The following is a 21125-nucleotide window of genomic DNA, read 5'->3' as shown; positions in this document are numbered from 1 at the left end:
CGGGACGGTGTCGACAGCCCCCAGACAGGCTCAGAGATGGAAATAAACTGGAATATCATCACAGCTGCCTTTGAAGTTACAGCCTGCAGTGGCTATCATCTCCTCATTCTCTCCTTCAACTTGCTCTCAGCTGGACAAGAAGGATGGATGGATTGGCCACCTCTCCTGACTGTCTCTAAACACACTCTGGGGTGGAGAAAACTTAGCACTTAACCTCCTGCAAATACTTTCCAACTTTGGCATATACTTTAGGGACTACATGGAAAAGTACTTTTAAGAGAGACGGTTTGACAGCTATTTTTAGGTATTCATTGAGCAAAACACTCTCCAACATCTGCTCATCAGTCAGCTATCCCTTCTCTGAGAAAACCTGATGGGATGAGCAGAAGGAATATGACATTGTTTTATGTAACAGAAGTAAATTTACTGGAAAAACTGTGCAGCAGCCTTCTAGCTGGCTCCTGCTGCATGTTATATATAAATCTTCAGTCTCCCCTTTGCTGGCTTGTGCTGGAAACCAACCATCCAAATGCACAGACTGGATAGAGAATAAGGCATGGGAACTCCATGCGTTCTTTTATTTTCCTCGTGGTTTTATAGGTGCCTGTACAGAAATGTGCTGCTTCAGCTTCTCTGAAACACGTGACTCAGGCAAAGTGATGAACCAGCACAGGGAGGATGGGGAATATTCAAGACGATAGTTGCAGCCAATAGCAACCCCAGGGCTGAAAGATGTTCACATAAATCATCCAGTGACTGATTTCACACAACAGTGTGCGAGTGGGGAGGCTGGCTTGCAGGCAGCCTGCAGCGTGTAGCAGGGCAAAGGTCCTAACACAAACGGCTTGCGGCAGTCATTCAGTGCTGCTGGCACTGAAGCCGGTGTCAAAAAGAGCTTGACCTCATGGGCAACTGCACATCTTCTTCTTTTTCTTTTTTTTTTGAAGACTGTTCTGAGATAAGCAGGTAAATGTGAAAAGCAGCATGGAAAAATATTCTGCATTATTCCTTTCTAGTTTGAATTTTTATTTGCCCTGCAACTGTCCTGCAACATGGGAACCAGCCTGCTCCCATTCCTCCTGGCCTTGAAAAATGAGAGAGGGAAACCCAGGGAAATGAGTCATCAAGGAGCTCCTGGAAGAAGAGAGATCTAGATTTAGTAAATGCAGAAAGTATTCCATAGCCCAAGCTTCCCAGCTCAAAAAGCCAACAAATTCAGAGTAGCGGCATTTTTCTGGCTAAGCTGGACATTGCAAAAGTTGGTTCTTTGCCAGGTTGGCCAAAGCTGCTTTTATCATTCATCTGTTTGAAGTTCTCCCTCCCAGGAACCACATGGTGAGGCTGAAGGACAGTTTATTATAGCGTTCCAATGGTTTGCATTGTGGACCAGCAGCTGCATGTCACCAGCTGGCGGTTCGTCTGTGTGACTAAGCATCTAGAGTTCCCAAATATAGCCATTCAACTGGAGCTGTTGGCATTTTTTTCCCTTCATTTTTTTCTCTTCCTATATAATAAAGGCAGGCAAAGTCATCTCATGATGACCCCCATGTGATTTCTTTTCAGTCAAGAGGCCGCAGTCCAGACCAGGCCAGCATAGCATCTGAGATTTGGCCTTGCAAAGTTTCTAGTGTAAATTGTCCAGACAGGCGAAACACAGAGGGGGTGAAATGATTTGCTCAATGTCACACAGGTCAGTGGCAGAGCCTAAAATTCAGCCCAGGCAGCCAGAACCTCCATGTGTCACCTCATCCCCTGAACCCCATGTGCTGCAGGCAAGCATATTTGGAGAAGTCCTCATGATTCAGCTGAAACCAGGATGATGAGGTCATGGATAAGGCAGGGTCAGCAAAACAGGGAGGCAGACAGAACTTGGTGTGTTGTGCTTTTTGCCAGAATATTGATCCACTTGGTCTTTTTCGGTCAGGAGATCTTCAGAGCAGCGCCAGCCTACCAATTTGCATTTGTATGATGTCCAGCTAAACTCAAGCTCAGTACCAATGGGTATCAGGGGCAGATGAATAATAAGCAAGGAGGGTCTTTTTATTATTGCACTGGACCAAGATGCAGGAGATTTGAATTGTTTCCAAATCTACTGCAGATGCATACTGTGGTTTTGGAAAATTTCCTTAAAATTTTACATCCTAGGTCTTCCTCTCTTTCTCCATTTGACTTTAATGTCTATAGACTCAGTAAGGGAGCCTGATGTTTGTACAGAGAAGGGTACAAAGACTTTTCCTCTGGTCCCACTTAAAAAAAGGAAGAAAACCAAGGAAAGATGATAGTTGAGAAAACAGGAGAAAAATTCTTCGTCATTTTATAGTGTTTGGAATAGCGTATTTGTGCTAATGGAATGGAGGGTATAGAAAACAAAATTAAAATATTGCTGCTTTCCTCTAGATGGCATTGATCAGCAGCTTGGTTTGCTCCCACTGTGGCTTCCTTGCTCAGGCAAGCTGAAACACCTACCCAACCTACTGCATCACCTCTGGGGTTCCCCACTGTGACACTCACAGGACAACAGCCCCCTGCTTTTGTTTCAGACTCAGGAAGACGAATAATGGGGGGGATGAAGCATGTTGGTCCCAAGTCAGGGAATGCTGGAAGAGTGTTTTCCCTCAGCATTTCACTTGGTGCTGAAACAACTAGGATGGTTACACCCTCCATACCCTCTTCCTAGACCAAGGGCATGCAAGCACACATTAACAGAGTATTCCTCAGCATGATTATCAGCTTCCTTGTCCTGATTACTGTGGCTAAAAGGAGAAATCAGAGTGGGCAGATGATCAAACAGCCCCTTGCAGCTTTCTCTGTAATGCCATGTGCCACTGAAGAGGACACAGAAACAGCAGTGTTTGTAGGAGCTACCCAGGATATTGGGTATTGTGAGGCAGTGATTTTTGAAGGAATGGGCATGCAATACTGTTACACACCTCTTTGGAGCTGTCAGCCAAATTTTGCAGTTCTCTGCAGCACAGGTAGGGACTGTTTCAGGCTGTGCTGGTTGAGATCTCTGGGGAACCTTTCCTTTGCAAAACTGATTCATGCAAAATGCTAAAGGACATTGAGTCAGAACCCAGCACTGTCCTCCCAGTGCACCGTACACACGCTGTCTCCAGCATCTCCTGACACCGGCTGTGAAGCCCTGTGCATCCTGGGTCTGGTGTGTCCTGAGCAACAGTAGTGCTGTGCATCTGCTGTGGATTGTAGTGGGAACAACAGTTGCAAATGAGATGATGTCCATCAAAAAAGGACATGTAGCATTTCAAGGCATGTTCTGTGTATGGCATGCTTACTCATAGACAGGGGTTGTTGGAGACTGTAATGTGGATTTTGTTTTCAGAGCCATTTTCTGATTTTATTTTTACTTGCTTCTTCCTCAAGAAAAGTCTGGGAGCAGCCTCAGTGTAAGTGTTTGGGTTATTCTATAGATTGTTCTGCCTTACACCTTACAGGGTTACTTAAAGCAGTGCCGGAAGAGGAGGGATATGTTCAGTGATGAACAGCTAAAGATCATCTTTGGTAACATCGAAGATATCTACAGATTTCAGATGGGTTTTGTCCGGGACTTGGAGAAACAGTACAACAATGAGGACCCCCATCTCAGTGAAATTGGACCATGTTTCCTTGAACACGTAAGTTCATTTGGCATTTTTGTTTGGGAGTTTTGGGGTGGTTGTTGGCAGGGGAATGGGAGGGGAATAGCAGAGAAAGTCAGGAGTCAGGAACGACCCAGAATAACTTCTGTGCATCAGTACTGTTCTAGTTACATATCACAGAATACTCCATGGCCTTCCTTTTACTTCCTGAGTTATAGGTGCAGGGAGAATTCAAAGTGAAGCATGTAGTTGGATAACTTCCCCAGTATATTTGAATCCCAACACCTCTTCACATCCACCCTTACTCGCATTATGTAGGTATGATGTCCCTCACCTATTCCACACCTTATTTGGCATCCAGACCAGGTCATGGATGACCAGAAGGTTGGAAGATACAAGAGTCCAGAGAAGTAAAAAGAGGTCTCACTTGTGCGTTACACAAAAGAAGTAGACGAGAGCAAATGCCCGGGCTGTTCACTGTGGCACCGAGATGCATTTGCAAGGGGTAAAAAACCCACGCAGCTTCAGTTGCCTTCCCCTGCGGAGCTGTTGGGCTGGGTGGGGAGGTGCCAGCTCATACTTCTTGCTGCCCGGGTGGCAGCAGGGCAGCAGATACTTGCTCATGCTAAGTGCACACCGAACAGGACATTTTAGCTGATGATATAGACCTGGAGGCTTTTGCCCAGCCCATCATACTGTTACATAAGCCATGCACTACAGGAGCTGATAAATTGGCCAGTGTTGTAAATATGTCAGGAAATGTCAAGAAAATTACAGTCCTGCAGTTCTAGGCTTTCCTTTAGGGAGAATGAAGTGCTGTATCAGAGCTTACATATGAGGTGCTCCACTTGGGATGCAGATCCTGTACTGTGTTACCTCGTTACTTACAGTCAGGGCTGAGCTGGCAACAGTTCACTTCTTATTAGAGAGATTTCTGATAGACGTTCATGAAACTTCAGCAGGGCATCCCTAAAAAGGTTCACAGCGTCTCTTAAGCATCATTGGTCTTCTAATTGAAAAGCAGGATTCTTTTTGAGAAGTTGCATGATGACGTTAACGTTGCTTATTTTTATCAGAGCCTGCAGTCTTTGCTGCTTGTTTCCAGAGCAGCATCATATTCCACCACTGTGCTAAAAAGATGTAAGAAATCTTGGTGAGAATCAGTAGCTAAAACTTCATGTCTTGAGGCTGTGCTGTCAATTCATTTATTGTGACAATAGTAAGAATTACTACTGTTATTCAGAGGAATATCTGACACTTATCTGCCATCAGATAGGGGCTGAAAGCGGGCTGATAAACTCCTGATAAATTATCCCTGTTTAGCCATTTAAGGAAACTGAGGGATGACAACATTAAGATCCTGTTATGTGGATGTGCAAAGCATCTTCTTCCACATCTGCTTCAGGAAGAGAGAGGTGTCAGCACTTGGCTCTTGGGAAGGAAACTGGGCTCCCCTATTCTCAGAAAGGCAGGTTATTTGGGCCTTTATGGGATTCAGAAATAAGAATTGCTGGTCAAGTGTATTTAAAAAAAAAATAATCTGTCTTTTCTATAGTTTGTAATATTATGTAATACACTGGCCACAACCTGATGTAGCATCTCAGACTGTTGAGCTACAACACCTGGGCTTATATGTGGGCTGTCTCAACTGCAGACTTAATATGTCATACTGGACAGTCAGTCTTTGTGTCTGTCCCTCTCTTCCAGCATAGTCTTTCTTTGACCTTTTGTCTGCCTTGTCTGTGTGGCCCAGATGAATCAAGCCTGAGTTAAGGGTGACGAACTGCCATGGCCCCATCTGTGGTCCGTGAAGGCAGAAAAAGGAGATTCCAACAAAACTGGCACAAAAAGATTTGTTAGACCAGTGCAGAGGGTGGGTGGCACATGTGTAAATGTTTGGGGTTTTTTTTATTTGTTTTTCTAGTCTTTGGTGTTTTCTGGCTCTTAGGTGCTGGGGAAATCCCCACAGTGGTTGGTGCCTTGGGTTCCCAGTTGGGTAAAGGGAATTTCAAATACACTCAGCTCCTAAAACACTTGCCAGGTGCTTCATGATCTTTCAGGGAAAGAGCTTCCGAAGTAACAGGGTTGTCTTCTTGTATTACCAAAGACCAGAGCTCTGCTTGGTTCTACCTTTACCTTTTATAAAGAAAACTCCACTGCACAATTTGAAACTGAGAACATCCACAACGCTGTGCAGGGGTTCCCTTTAACGCACCCTGTACCTACCAAGAGCTCAGTGATGTGTCAGTGTGCAGGTCCCTCTCTGCCTCTCTTTTCCCCCAGAGCAACCATGCAGCACTTCCTCCAAGCAGGAAAAGTACTCTAGGACCAGCCCTTCCTCCTCCTGGTTGGGATATTCTTTCTTTAGTTGTAATGTGTTCTTGTTGGCAAGTCGGGTGGTTGGCTGCTCGCAGCACTTGTCTGACATGTACTCCTCTGTGTGCATCCCTTTTCTCTTGCCTCTCACAGCAAGATGGCTTCTGGATCTACTCAGAGTACTGTAACAATCATTTGGATGCATGCATGGAGCTTTCCAAGCTGATGAAAGATAGCAGGTACCAGCATTTCTTTGAAGCGTGTCGTCTATTGCAGCAGATGATTGATATTGCCATAGATGGTTTCCTTCTGACACCAGTGCAGAAGATCTGCAAATACCCCCTGCAGCTTGCAGAGCTACTGAAGTACACCGCGCAGGATCACAGGTATGCCAGTCTCTTATTACATGGAAGGATTATGCTGACTGCTTCTTTACACGGCCTCTACACACACAGGGGTTCGGTTTTTCTGTCCAGCTCTTCTCTTCATGACATCTCGTATAAATTGAAGCAGGGCAAAGGTTCAGCAGACAGTTAGAAAGCTTCTCAAAGCACTGATTCTCAGTGGAGCCAAACTCATCTCTGTTATAATCAGACATGTGAACTAATTACCCTTGGATGTACTTTCTGATGCTACCAGTTACAGTAGAAAAATTACCTAATTAGCATTCAGTGGTCAGAAAGGCTCATTCCTTTATCCTGAAGAGGACCTCAGCATGTAGCAAGTAGAGGGCCCGGATCCACAACTCAAACCTGAATATGCTCAGATTTGGGGAGAATTCAGAACCTGCTCTGCTTTTTAGCCTGATTCCATCTCTGATTTTGCCATTAGGTTTAGGTTCAGAGGAGCACCCAGCAGTTTGATTGCTTCCCAAAATTTCCAGATTCTCTTCTGTCGATGATGAGAGCAATCAACCTGACTCCCTGACTTAGTGTAAATCAACAATAGTACTTATGATACCACTTGTGATATACTGCTACAAAAATAAGGTGAAAGAAGAATCAGGTCCCCAAGTCGATTTTGTCCTGCCTTGCCAATTTTCTTTCTTTTTCCAAAACCCATTTAAAAGGAGTGCTTCAGAGACCAAAAAAGACCACAGATGTTTCAGAAAGTTCTGCAAGTGTTTGATTTTTTTTGTTTTTCCCCAAACCAAGCTCTAGAAGTGCAGAGAGACATGATATGAGCAAAGAGATGCATTGGTTTGCTTTGACCCTATTTGTGAGTTTGACTGATTCATACTAGCTGAATGTCCAGTTCAAAATCACCAGTTTGGACATGCATTTGGCTCCAGATCCAATTTCTGGTTTTCCCTTCATAACGAGACCAAATCAAACTTGGAGTGGACTCATGGGAACATTAGGGTATTGGAAAGCAGCTCAAGGATCCCAAATGTTGTGGCTTTTTTTCCTTACCAGCCATGTGATGTCCCCACAGTACTTAGAGTGTGAATTCAGATGTGGCTTTACAATGGGAAGACATAAGCAGCTTCAGAGAGAAGAGGTCTGTGTTTAAAGTGATCTTCTCTGAGTTATTTGGTAGCAATACCAAAGGGGATGTGGACAGTGTGATTACACAAGGGTTGAGTTATTTTGGCAGTACATTCCTTCTTCCTTTGGGATGTTTTAAAATCAACATGTAGTTAAGTAATCAGATATAGTCATACTCTGAGGAGATGCAGACCTTTCTTATGGTTAAGCAATAATTAGTTGATTCAAACCAAGACGTCTTTTTTTACTGGATTGTGTCGGTGATACGACACAGCCATGGACACTTCATTTCTCTTGTTTCTTCATTTTCTGGAAAAGGAAAGCGGGATTATGTTTGCTTCCCTTGCATTAGTAAAGAGTAAACCCCCTGAAGCTGTAACACAGTGTGTATGTGAAACTCATGCCTGCAGAGAGAGCCAGCAAAAGACCTGTGCCTTACCTCAGCCCTGGAGTATGGTTTACTTCCGTTAGTGTGGGCACGCCCTGGAGGGTACAGTGACTCGTGGAGGAATGCTGTTATAACGCAGAAATGGGCTGGGTTATACCACACTTCCCTGTGGTCTAGTTCCTCCAATTCAAGCCTAAAAGAGCTTGGGAGGGACCAATCCTCCAGGCAACCCAGCTCACATCCCAGACAAACTTAATACCACGAATGGCAAAAGTGAGGCACGGGGAGTGTGTTTTACTCACCACCAGATGATTCTGCACTGGGGCTGTGCAGAAAACCTGGGCTGCCATGGTTGCTTGCTTGACATACAGATATTTTCTGCTTGTGTGATCCTGGCTTTGGGATCAGGGATGAGATGAGCAAAGCCTGAGATCAGAAAAGCAAATAGTCTTTGGGGAATGTCATGTTGGTGACAATATCAGACACAGGGAAAAGCCAGATACCTGCAGGTTGAGGTAACATCAGGGTCTGATGCCAACTGAGGAGCTTCAGCTGGGCCTGTTAATCAGATGGTGAGTTGTCCTCATGCACTTGCAGGTTGACAGTGCTTGCAATTAGATTGCAAGTCTGAAACAGAAGCTAGAAGATTATGCAGTGGACTAATACAATGAAATCAGGCTCATCGTTGGCTGGATTAGGAGTCTTTTAGGCACTCTGATAAGAATTTAATACGTAGAAAATACTGTTTAAATCCATTGAACCATTTATGGACCAAGGCAAAACTCAGAAAGGACCAGGAGTCCGAACGAAAGCAAATATGTTAGCTTCATCTAACAGTGGGACACTATATTGTTGGGGTTTTTTTCTTTCTCTTCACTAATACCATACTTGTAGAGCTATGCCTCTTCCCTGTACCAGGTCAGGACAACAGAGCTGAAACCAGAAACCTGACCACTGTCCCCCAAGTTAGCATGTGATATTTGGCAAGAGTCTAGACTTGCATTCTGCTTGAACACTGGAAAGAGGTCATTGCAGCCCCAATATAATTGACAAACAATTAATTTCATAGTTAATGCTATCCTGTTATTATTTCACTGGCCAAATGCTTCTGTTATTTTTTTCTTATAAGTTTTTGCCAGCTCTGCCACAGGCATGGGCTAGGAGCCCAAAAAGTTCAGTCATGACTCTTTCTTCATTACTGAGTGAAAGAAAAATGTGCACGGGGTTTTCTCTTGAAGCAGAACATTAGAATTAGTGAATTAGCATTACCAAGATAAAACCCAGCTTGACTGGCACTGGCCCACTCCGCATGGAGGCAGGCACGAGGGTGTTTTCAGAGCCTGACTCTCTTCAAGTGCTTATTGTTTTGAGACTGGTTCATTTGAATTTTTTACAAAGCCACATCTGTTCACCTCTTAGAAATTTACTCCAGCTTAATATGAATTAAATATATGAAGGTCGTAAGTGCAGCTTGCTGGTGTCCTGAGCATTCCTGCTGCAGAACTGAGCTGGAGTAAAGAGTGTATGAACACATTACATGAGAAAGAGGAGACTCTGCTAATGGGTGGACCGACATTAGCCTCCTTTCTTTGCATGAGCATAATTGCTAGGAGATTATTAGTAACTGTCTCTAAACCCTACACCTCTCCCTACCTCTGATCCTTTCTGGATATAGTGACTTACCCATTTCCCTACAAGAACTCACGGACATTTTGGAGACCAGACTAATGTCTCTCTGGCACAGCTCCATTTCTCCCTAGCACAACCAGGCGCTCACTTCATACAGATGTCCCACAAGGGAAGGCAGAAGAAATTCTTCATTGTGTATCATGACGGATATGTCAGACAGCCCATCCTCTGTTCTCCTTTATTTTGTTGAAGGACCAGTCTGATGTTCTGGAATGTGTAGGATTTTGTTTTAACCTCAGCTAGAATTTGACATAGTATTTGAATAAAAATTGAAAATGCACCTCAAGATTTCATCCAAGAAAAGATGGCAAAATAGCAAATAATATCTGTAGTATATTGTATAGTGATTGTTTCTCAATATTTACCCTGTCTGGATCACATGGGGAAATGGATCTAATTCACAGCATTCACCCCTATTTTAGCTGTCTCCAGTGCAATTCTTAGCAATAATCAATAAAGCCATTCCCCCTGCAGCTGCCCAAGATCACAGTTTTTCTCATTAGTCAGCAATCAATATCAACCCTTAAGTTAATAATATATTATGGTGGCATTATGGCAGCTGGCCTTGTCTGTCTTTCCGATTGAAACGCACATTAAGGTTTCTTGGAATGGAAAAGAAGGCACAGGGCGGAAATCAATAGCATTGATTTCAGCATCACTTTTTGAAAAGACTGATCATCATCTTTGCTGGCCCTGACGGGAGGCTGTTTTCACTCTTTGTTATTACACTCACAGGCCCATCCAGGGGGAAAAAAAAAAAAAAAGTTGATTTGCTCACCTGAAGCCTGCAATAAGAGTGAATGGCATGGGATGAATGCTCTGTAGCACTCTTGGAGTCACCTTATGGCTTGGAAGGTGCTCTGGCCTTGTGTCTAATTGAAAAATACTTTCTAATGTTCAGTTTAACGATGGAAAAATCCAGTCCCAAAGACACAGGCTTTAGCTGAGCACCTTAAGACTTTAAAGAGCAATATTCACAACTGTTGTACATTGGGTTGGTAGAGGTTGCACTGATGCAAACCAGATGAGGAGCTGGCTGGCTTCTCTCTCATACACACGCAATTTCAGTTTTAAGCAAGCTGCTCTTTTGTGATGATCCAGGAAGACATTGCTGGTGGAAAAAAATATGGTAAATCCTACCTGCATTTCTTTCTAAAAGGGTGATGAGGTTATGCTGCTGCTGATAGACTCCTGTGCATTTCCACAGTACATTGGGCTGTTTTCATGGACTTTTCTTTTGTGTTCGACAGTGACTACAGGTATGTGGCTGCTGCTCTTGCCGTCATGAGGAATGTGACTCTACAGATCAACGAGCGGAAGCGGAGGTTGGAGAACATTGACAAGATAGCTCAGTGGCAGGCCTCCGTTCTGGACTGGGAGGTACAGTAAATGCTCGGCCCTGATTTAGGTGCTATAAACCTGGAAAAAGTACATTCCGTGCAGTTGTTGAATTATCCAAGACCAAATAGTTCATTTCACACAACCTAGTCTTGGGATTAAGCTTGGGACAGAGAAGACATATTTACAGACTTTAGAGATGGTAATTGACATTTAAAACATTAATGGTACTCTGAAGAAAATCTAGGGTCCAGTTCCAATTTCATCCATAGAAGTCTGGAATAACTTTTGCAATTGCAATGCTGTTGTCCTGGCAGTAAGTGAGATTTGGATCAATCTCTATGTGCATTCTGGCTCTGTGCTTTGTCTTTGGGGAAGAAGTAGGGGAAAACGTAGTAAAAAGCCCTAGAAATTGTGGCAGGTTAAGAAAATAGAGAAAACTCTTCTAGTGGTTGCTGTATGATTAGAAGCCAAAACATTAAGCTGAAGTTAGAGATGCTATTTGCACATTTAAAATGAGTACCCACTTAAAGATATTTCTGAACCAACCCTATGTGTAGTGATCATATAATTAAGGAGCTGAGAAACACAGGCAAGGCAAAGTCAGAAGAGGGATTCCTCACTAGCAGGCCTTCAGTCTCCTACGTTTTGACCACATGTTTGAAAAAAAAAAGCCATACTAAAATGATGTTCTTTTCTTTTTGTCCCTGATTTTTAAAAAAATCATTGTATAAATGTAATCTGTAAATAGGGTTTTTGAAGCAGACCGAGGACAAATGTGTTTGTAAATCCCTCTCTTTGTTGTCATCGATCCATGTGTTTAGCAAGTAGATACTAGAGTGATGGAACAGCCTTTCTTCTTCCTCACAGTCATGAAGATCTGGAATAACTCCACATTCAAGTCAATGGGATCATACTATGTAAATTAGTATATGGGAAAGATGCATTAATCATTTAATTATTTTTTTTCTGGAAAAGATCTAGGAATGCTGGGAGGAGATAGGGAGAGAAGTACAGGTGCATCACCTTCTGATTGTGTATCCTCTTTGACTGAATTAGTTTCATTGCTATAATGAAGGTTGGATTCAACCCTGGATCTCTTGATAAAACATATAAATGCAGCAATCATAGCTGGTTCTTAAATTATGACTGACTGTGAGAGCAGAGAATGCAGATGATTTGCTTGATTGTTTTATTGTTGTTTACTGTGAAGAAACCTCTCTCTTACTGACATGCAGACTCATTTTCAGAATTAGAAAACTGCTCTCAAGGAGGCACAGGATCATCAGATATATCTTCAGCCTTCAGTATATTCCATGTGATGAGCTAATGTGTGTCATTTGTAAGAAATGCCGAGACCCTCATTGTAAATAAATCTAGATTAAGGATGGATCAATTTCAAGTCAGTGAATATTCATGTGTGAGTGGAAAGCCAAGGTGACCTCCACATAGGATCTATGGAATAGCAGTTTCTTTTTCTCTTCCATTAGCTCAGTTGATAATTCATTTTTATTTAGCCATATCCTTGATAATTCATTCCTGCTTAGCTTTAGCCGTTTCCTTTCTAATTCATTCCTGCTTAGCAGTACCTATTCTTTATGTCCATTCTATCCTCAGGAACTTGCCAAATCATTCTTCCAGGCTTTTTTCAACTATTCCAAATTTTAAGCACAATATTGCAGCAACATTCTTCAGCTTCTTATAATATAGCAAAACCTGCTGTTGCTACCGCTCAGAGATCCAAGGAATACAGCTATTGCCCCCATTCAAAGGAAAACATCCTTTTTGCCATGTTTATTCTGTGTTTTGGATCAAGAAAAGTCATAGAGTTGTGAGAGAACACTAGAGAATGAGAGCTAGATCCAGCAGAGGACTTCACTCCTTGATTCTTTCCTCTAAAGTAACTTCTGAATCATCAGATCCAGCCGCCACTTCACAGATGTCCATGTAATGGCCAGAAGGATGCACAAAACTTCTGTTAACTATAGTATAATGCAGAAGGTGAGCGGGAGAAATCAAAAGCAGTGCCAGGTGTTTAGATCTGTGCAGATACTCTCTTTAGGCATTGCAAACCCAAGCTGCTAACCTCCAAAAACCCCCCTCAGCTGATGTCTACCTATAGGACATGTCTCTCAGGACATAGACCATCATGGGTTGATTTCTTACCCAGCCTGTAAGGGTTCAGGCTCTTATCTTCTACGCAGAGGCAGTTACGGAGTAGAAGAGGGTTCTCCTGGTATGTCTCCCTAGCCTCTTCCAGTCTGTGGGGAACATGCATCTATTATCTGGGTCAGAGAGTAGAATACAATGACTCTCAGTTCATCTTGAGACTCAGCTGAGAGTGACCTGCAGTCAACTTTGTGCTTCTACAAATGCTTATCCAGTTTATATTAAATGTTCACTGAAACAGAGAGAGGACCCCACAGCACTACTCTCCCATCTTTCTGAGGCCCTATTCCTGCTCTAATTAGAATCTGTACCCAAAAGTGCTACCTTTCTGTCCCTCTGTGTGTCACAATGGCTTCCTGATCTCTCCAGCCGGCACAGCAGTGCAAACGAGCAATAGCAGCATGGACCCAGGGCATACAGCACAGTCTTCCTCGAGACAGTCTGGAAAAAGCACTAAGTATGAGAAGGAACTATGCAGGAAGTAGGAGAAATAATTATCAGTTCAGACTCTTTTTCACCAGAAGTCCAGCCAGGGCACAAGATAGAGATAATCCCCAATTTCCACTGTATGTTGCACTTGGTGAATTATTTCAGCAGCAACCAAGGCTAAATGTTTAAGCACATTGAAATCTTTCATTTGGAGAAATGTCTGTTTTTCCTCAGCATCTCTAGACTAACGATGTTGACTCTCTAATTTGAAATTGCATTTTCATTTCTAAATTTACCCGTGTTTTGCAATGAGATGTTGGAAAAAGATTTTTAAAGAAGAAGAAAATATCCAAACCAAACAAAAAAATATTTAGTGAGTGAATATTTGAAATGTTCTTGTATACAAAGTGTGTGTATGCATTTTCTTGCAAGGAGAGTGTGTTATTGAGATTTTATACATATTGCTGATGCTAAAACAAATAGAAAGAGTAGGGGGCATGTCCTAGCTAATATAAACAGAAGTGATTTTACTAAATCTCACGGAGTTGTGCCTGTGCGTTTCAGAAATCATTTTTATGCCTCAAGATTTTCTACATGGCCCCATGAAGGTGAATTTCAGGGTGAGCATTTGAAAAACGCAAATATCCTTGAGGTAACCAAGGCCAGATTTTTTTTCCAAGAAGTCACATAAGCAGGGTCTGATGGTTTAAATTACGAATGGGACCAAGAAAGGCTGGCCTGACTCTAGTGGCAGCTGATAAGTGTGCTGTGGCAGCCAGGGCGTGAAGTCTTAAGGAATTATTGGCAGCTTTGGCAGCTTTATACAAGTAATGACTGAGCAGAATCTTAAGGGAAGATTTTGATCTCACTGACTGCTGTAAATTAGAAATAATCCCAATCACTTTGAACTGTGTTCCTCTATAATTTGTAGGAACGTGATCTTGACCAAAAAGCCTGAATTGGACTGTTGCCATGTATGACTCACTTCTTTATTTTGTAACCTGAATTTCCAGTATATAAACAGACCCAGAGAGGTGCTGCCCCTGCCCACACCAAATTCTCTAGTGCCTTTTGTCCTTTCAGTTGTTAACGTCACAGAATGTAGGGCTTCCACCACCTCCTGCTGAGACCTTTCAATGTCTGAGAGCTCTCGTTGTTATGAAGTGTTTCCTGATGTTCAACCTCTATTTCCCTTCCCTCAGCATCATCCCCTTGCTTGTAGTTAAATACCCTCAGATCAAAACAGTGACATTTAAGAGCAGGCAGGCAAAACCGGCACACAAAGTTAGCTGGAGTGGGTTCAGAACAGCCTGCAAAGTCTTCTCTGGATCAGACTTCAAACAGGCCAGACTGAGCCCATCCTGGGCAGCCTTTACATGCTCAGTCCCTTCTTGTGCTTTTGCCCTCAGAGGGAGAATTACAGATCTCAAAGGTTAGTGGGTAATATCTAGATATATGTGCACACACAACAGTACTATAAAGAGATTATTTCCACAAAGCCTGTCATCATTTCTAAGTCCTTCAAGCCCCAATTTTGGCAGTGCTGTATTTATGGGAACACAAATGAGGCAGTAGGAGTGAAAGAGCGGTACATCCTAGCCTTCCTCTCTATGTCTGCTCCTGTGCAGCCTTTGCTGGACAGCCACTGGGGGGGCGTGTTCACCACGCTCCTGCAAGCCCATGGAGGCACGCTGGTGAGCATGCTGCAGTGCCCAGCTCGCTGCGGTGCTGCTTCTGGACAGGATTTGCAAGCTTGCCATTTGCTTGGGCATGACTGTGGTGCCCACTGCAGCCTTGAGTGCAGTCACACCCTTGCTGAGTGCCCATTGCAGATTATGTGGAGATGGAAAACAGATCTGCACTTTCACGCACCTCAGAATTGCTGTGTTTTATGCCTTTTCATACAGATCTTGAACCACATTAAAACAAAATGAAGCAGTGACCCCCTCAGCATTTCAGGCTCCCTCTCCAGCCCTCGTGGCAGCTGCCATCAATGCTTTTCTCCCTTTTAGCCCAGGTTTTTCTCAGAGGAGGGAGGCGATGTGGCACCCATTTCCTGGGAGGGGATCTGTGGAGGTCCCCGAGCCAGTGGCAGGATGTTTGGCACAGGGAGAGCCTTGCTCATCAGCCTGGATTAGTTTTAACTTGCTATTTAAACAGATTACTTTGGTTTATGTAGATATCTATATATTTCTACCAAAGATTCCCATGGGTTGCCACTTTGGCAGGTTTCAAGAGTATTAAATTTACATGAAGGGAAAAATATATATAATTGAGCAGTATAATAGACACTGTCTTTTAAAATTGCTTCCCATTCTTGTTATTTACAGGTCCTTTAAATCAAGACTTGGTGCCCTTAATTATGTAATATATAGTAGTTGGCCTCAGCTTAATATTATGTTACTGAATCCAAGAATGACATGAAAAAAAACCATGCATGCAACCAACGTACTGTTTTCAAAGTGAGGACAGCCTGATGAGAAATCCTCCTGGGAAAAAAATTGCATCAGGGACTGAAACAGATCCTTCTTTTTTTTCTTCTTCTTCCCCACCCCCCAGCAACAGAAGGTATCAAAAAGTGAGCCTGATGAAAAGGACAACATTTCTCTCGCTTTCCTTTTTCTGATCTTTCTGTAGCCCAGAGTGCTAATCAGCCTGTCAATCTCTAATTAAAGAACAGCAGTGTCAGGCAGAAGAGAGCCCTGCTCGCTGAATGTTAACTAGTAAAGGGGATTTTGTGCCCAGCAGTGACAGCAAAGAGCCATGTCAGGAGGTGGGCTGGGGTGCAGGGGAGCAGGTCTGACAGGCTGTTGAGCATTTCTGAGCCTGGGACAGCATCTGCTCAGGGATTGCTCATGGGAAGAAGGAGCAGGGCAGACTGGGAGATGTAACGTGCTGCAGCTCGCAGTGCCATTCCTTGTTATGTTGGTGCTCCAAACAGCATTTCTTTCATGACACTAGTAAAAACCCTTTGGTTCCTCCCAGTTCCTTGTTACAGAAAGTGATGGTCACCTATAGGATAATTGGAGGGGCTGATGATCGACATCTTTCCGTAGCAGCAGCAGCAGAAGAGCTGACCCTCTGCTGCAACAGTCAGGATTAGCCCTAGGACTTTATATGTCTTTCTAGTGCTGGCAAGCTTAAGGGAGCATGAAGCACATGTCCAGCCTAGATCTGGGTGACCTTCTCCTGCCATTACTGCACACTAAGTAGTTGTACTCTGCCTGTGACTGCATGAAGAACATAGGAGTCAGCTTTCTTTTTTGCTGTCCTTCGTATGTAGCAGGATGCACAGTGAAAACCCTTGATGCAGGCTGGGGAGGGCTGAGGTTTTTTATTATAGTCTTACAGGATACCTCAGGTTGGAAAATACCTCAGGAGGTCATCTAGTCTTCTCTTGGCCATTTTGCTGCTGTGCTCTGCTGAAGTCAGTAGGACATGTGACAGTTCAGAGTAACTAAAAGTTCAGCCTCTTCCTTTTTTAGCAGTATTTCTCTTAACTTACAGAAGGATATAGATGATCCAGCCTTTTTAGGAGTTGCTTGGAAAAAAATGGAAAAGGAAAAGAAAATGTTTTCCTAGTATTGTATAGGATTGAAGGGATCCAAGCCTAGGACTGTCTTTAGAGGAGGACTGGGAGAGGCATTGCGGAAAGCCTGCCTCAAGTCGGGACCAAGTATCAAGGCATGCTGGGGTAGTCATGTTAGCAGTGGAGCAGAAAAGCAAACGCTTCCCTCCTTGCCTGCCACCCTGCAACTGACCCCGTGAGCCCCCTGGGTAGGGACGCTGCACTAGCAGAAGATGGGTCATGCTGTTCAAAGAGTTGGTATAACTATGTCAGGAAAAAAAATGCCTTTCAAGGTTCATTGCATCTGTTCTAGGAGGCTCTTGCAACACAGCCACACTGGTGTATTACTGTAGCAGCTGAGGGTTTGAGGAACGGGCAGGGCCATGGAGATGCTGCTCTTGGGGGCTGAAGGCTGGCCAGCCGTGTGCTAGGCCAAAACTATTTGCAATATATATTTCCAAATTTGCTAACCCAGCATTGGAAAGAATCTATTTCTAGCCTATAGACTGTATATAAAAATTATTTTCCCAACATAAAAAATGCAATACAAATCCTATCATTTCAGATCTGAATTTTTTTGTTTTATATTGCTTGCAGGGACTATACAGTCTGGATTCAGCTAATCAAGTAGAAGTGTTTACAGAGTCCTCGGTGTGTCCTCAGGCTTGAGATGCTACCAGAGGAGTAAAAGACAGAACTGGCTTTCTATTTTTAGCAGCCAGCCTCTTCTAGGCTCGCCCCCTCTCATAAAAGCTCCCATCCATAGGCTTGTGTGAATCTTCTTCATATAAGCTCATGTTTAGCCAGGAAGGCCCACAATTTCCGGAGCTGGTGTGTTTTCTTCAGAGGCTTCTCATTCAAGGGCTTGCTTATACCTGAGCCATCGCAGCAGCACATGAGTCCCTGGTTTCTGGCCAGGAGGTACCACAGCTGAAATAGGACCCTGACACCACACTCTTGAAACATTGCATGATGCACGGCCCATCCTTCTGGGAATGACCCTCTGTGTTCCTGGGAAGTTATCCCTAATTAGGTCTTCAGATACCACAGCCACAGAAGTGAGATAGAGAGGTGGATAAATACCTCTCTTAAGGCGATTTGAAAGTCTATGCTGCAGCATGGTGATGCAGTGACTTAATGAAGTTGCTGTTGTCACAGGGCCCAGGGACTCAGGCAGTTGCTTCCAATCAATGCTGAGAGGTTAATTACACATTTACCTGAACAGCAGTCTGAAATCCTCACCAAGAAATTAGGAGTGGGGGGTGACTCTTGGTTGCTTTGGCACCTACAAGTGTAAGCAGTACCAGAAAAGTGTGTCTATCTAGATGTCCCCTATAGATGGATGAACCTTTACAAGCGGTTTGCTGAGGTTTCGGGATGGTCTTGTCCCAGAAATTGGTTCTAGTTTGGCCTCAAAGCCAGACTGCACTAGTTTCAGAGCCAAAAAAAAAAAAAAAATCTTTCACTTGCTTCTGAATCTTGCTCCTTACATTTTAGCTGAAGTCATCCTGATTCCTTCTGTGGTGTTTCAGAGTGAGAGATATACTGAGATGCCCACAGGGCAGGTGGTGGTGAATTCACCCATTTTTAATAAATAGATTTTAATTAACTTTTTAGAAAGTCCAGCTCATCCCAATTAGTGGAGGGTGACTCCATTTGTTCTCTCAGAGAGTGGGAGAGCAAGCACTGTGTTTTCAAGACCATCTGCTCATGAGTCCTTAAAAAAAATTGGAGAGGAAAATAAGCATTAGCCGGAGGCAGAGAAAGGGTGAGGGCATTCTGGCAGCCGGCCAGGGAGGCCTTGCCAGCCGGGGGGGCTGGAGGCTGCCAGTGAAGCCAGGGTGGTCCTGACGGTTTCTGGAGATGGGGAGCTCTAATGAGCTATGGGAGAAGGGACTAATTGCCTGAATGAGTGGGAAGAGAGGAGACTATCTGGAGGGGTGAGTTTTGGCAGCCTCACAGGTGGGGAAATTGATATCCCAGTGTAGATGACTTTGGTAGCTGGCCTGAGATTTCAGGAGGGGATGTGCTTTGGGATGCTGTTTTAAAGTGAGGGGGTGCCAGGGGATTTATTACCCTGAATACGAAGTGGCTCTGTCATGGGCAGGAGGAAGGGCCTTTGCTCTCAGGATGCCACCAGCACCTGTAGCAAGATCCAGGGTCTGGGGGTACCTGGAGAGCAGGGAATGGGGACAGTGTCTGGAGCAGCTCTTTCCTCATTGCAATGGGAACTGTAATGACTGTGCTTTGAGTGTCCACACTTACTTCATTTACTTCCCTTCCTTCAGAATGATCCCCTATCTCCAGTTTCTGGACTGAAGTCAGATGGGGTGGCTTTGAGAGCTGCAGAAGGGCCAAAATCTTATTTGGTTGTTGCTTCTCCCCATCCTGCAAAGAGAAGCGTATCCACTGCCCTGGCTGGGAGTGGTGGTTCACTCGGCCTCGTTCTCTGTGCCCTCTAGGGAGATGATATCTTGGACCGCAGCTCAGAGTTGATCTACACGGGAGAGATGTCCTGGATTTACCAGCCTTATGGACGGAACCAGCAGCGTGTTTTCTTCCTCTTTGATCACCAGATGGTTCTCTGCAAGAAGGTAAGGACATCCAGGGAGAAAGCAGCATGGCTAAGGACATGCTGTGGACAGGCTTTCCAGTCCAAAGTGGTTTTTAGGGCAAGGTGGCTGTTTGCTACACGTGCAGAAGAGGACATGGATAGCACTGAGGAAGGGCAATCCACGTGCTAGAAATACTGAATTACAGGATGGTGAGTATACTGTGATAGAGGGATTTTTATGCTCGTAACAAATCCAGCCTCCGCTTGTTCATTTCATGCCTTTTTCTCATGTGCCCCTTGTTTGGCTTGTTGCCTCTCTTCTACTTTTGGGTTTTGGCTGCAGCATGTGATCTGGGATTAGATAGCCCTAGAATTTCTATATGAACTATGAAGCCTGGCGCTTGGGCAAACAACTCAATTATTGCATTAAAATGATGATTGTTGCCTCTCAAAGATATATCAGGCAGCAGCCTGGTCTGTAGCAGGGTGTATGTGCTGTCACTTGGTGAAATGCATTTTAAACCTCATCCTCATGTAGCTGCTGCGCTGGATTTTGTAGGGCATATCTCTGCCATGAAACCCATCATGCAAGTAGAGAAAGGTAGCGAAGAATACTGATGCTAATGCGTTGTAGTATTAATAGCAGCAGGTGAACTGCGTTTCAGAGCAACTGTGTTAAGCAGCAGTATCATAGCTGTATTGCTGTAGTCCTGCTAAAGTGATCCCAGCTCATTAACATCACAACTGTTTGAAGTGAGGTGACAGAGCTTATAAGTCCTGGGTGCTTCTGTCTTCTGAGAGTGGGATTCATTGACATTTGCACTGCAGCTACACAGATAACTGTGCAGAGGGAGTCTCCTGGACCAGCTTCAAGTGGGAGCGAGGGCGAGCTGCAGACATCTCTGGCCTAGCACACCAGGGCTGTGTTCCTGTCACATCTCATATGCTAAGGAAAGGTTGAGCAAGACCCACGCCATGTGGCAACCCTCCGAGGAGTGCCCTGCCTGCCATAGGAAGCGACGTGGGTGGGGGCGTGGGTGGCTCCTGACTCACCACGGCATCACTGCCCGCTGCTGCGGTATGCAGAGCTGCGGCCTGTGCAGTTCAGTGGGTGGCAGTTTCTTCTCCTGAGTCATGGTTGACTGAAATTTTGCCTTCTGGAATGCATGTGCTTATTTTTCCCCTCCTCGGTGCTGTGCCTTTTACTTCTTTCCCAGCTCTGTAAAAAAAAATAACCACAGAGCAACAATAACAAAGTCAGATGTTCAGAGAACTGTCAAAATGAATCTGGAAGTACACAGCTGAGTTTAATTTTTAATCTTGACCTCCTACACTTTGATTGTGACCCTGAATTTCTGATTCGTTAGGCAGCATCCAGTTTGGTTTGCTCTGGGTCTGATCCAGAGAGGTATCAAGCATTCCCTTAACTCCCAGGAAAATCAGAGCTGGGATTTCCATGGTCATCAGTATGAGTGGAGAGCGTTCAGCAATTCACAGCAGTCTGTTGGGGGCTTGAAAGGTTGTATCAGTATGCAAACAGTGTTAGTGTGACACTGTCCTCTTCCCTTGTGTATTCAAAAGGCATTTTGTG

General features: G+C 44.1%; 1 protein-coding gene across 9 annotated transcripts in view; it reads left to right on the top strand.

Annotated features, from left to right (window-relative positions):
• The window catches only part of ARHGEF9 (Cdc42 guanine nucleotide exchange factor 9), a 221387-nt gene that overhangs the window by 170668 nt on the left and 29594 nt on the right, over window positions 1-21125 (top strand). For all 9 annotated transcript variants that reach the window (XM_074835375.1, XM_074835376.1, XM_074835380.1 and 6 more), the window contains 4 exons: window positions 3453-3632; window positions 6066-6298; window positions 10727-10856; window positions 19443-19574. In XM_074835375.1, the coding sequence (XP_074691476.1) occupies window positions 3453-3632; window positions 6066-6298; window positions 10727-10856; window positions 19443-19574 (675 nt within the window). The remainder of the gene's footprint in view (window positions 1-3452; window positions 3633-6065; window positions 6299-10726; window positions 10857-19442; window positions 19575-21125) is intronic.

Source organism: Strix aluco, chromosome 10 (genome assembly GCF_031877795.1).
Source record: "Strix aluco isolate bStrAlu1 chromosome 10, bStrAlu1.hap1, whole genome shotgun sequence".
In the NCBI taxonomy this organism is placed as follows: domain Eukaryota; kingdom Metazoa; phylum Chordata; class Aves; order Strigiformes; family Strigidae; genus Strix; species Strix aluco.
The sequence above is the reverse complement of the archived record's forward strand: the minus strand, read 5'-3'. Positions and strand labels throughout refer to the sequence as shown.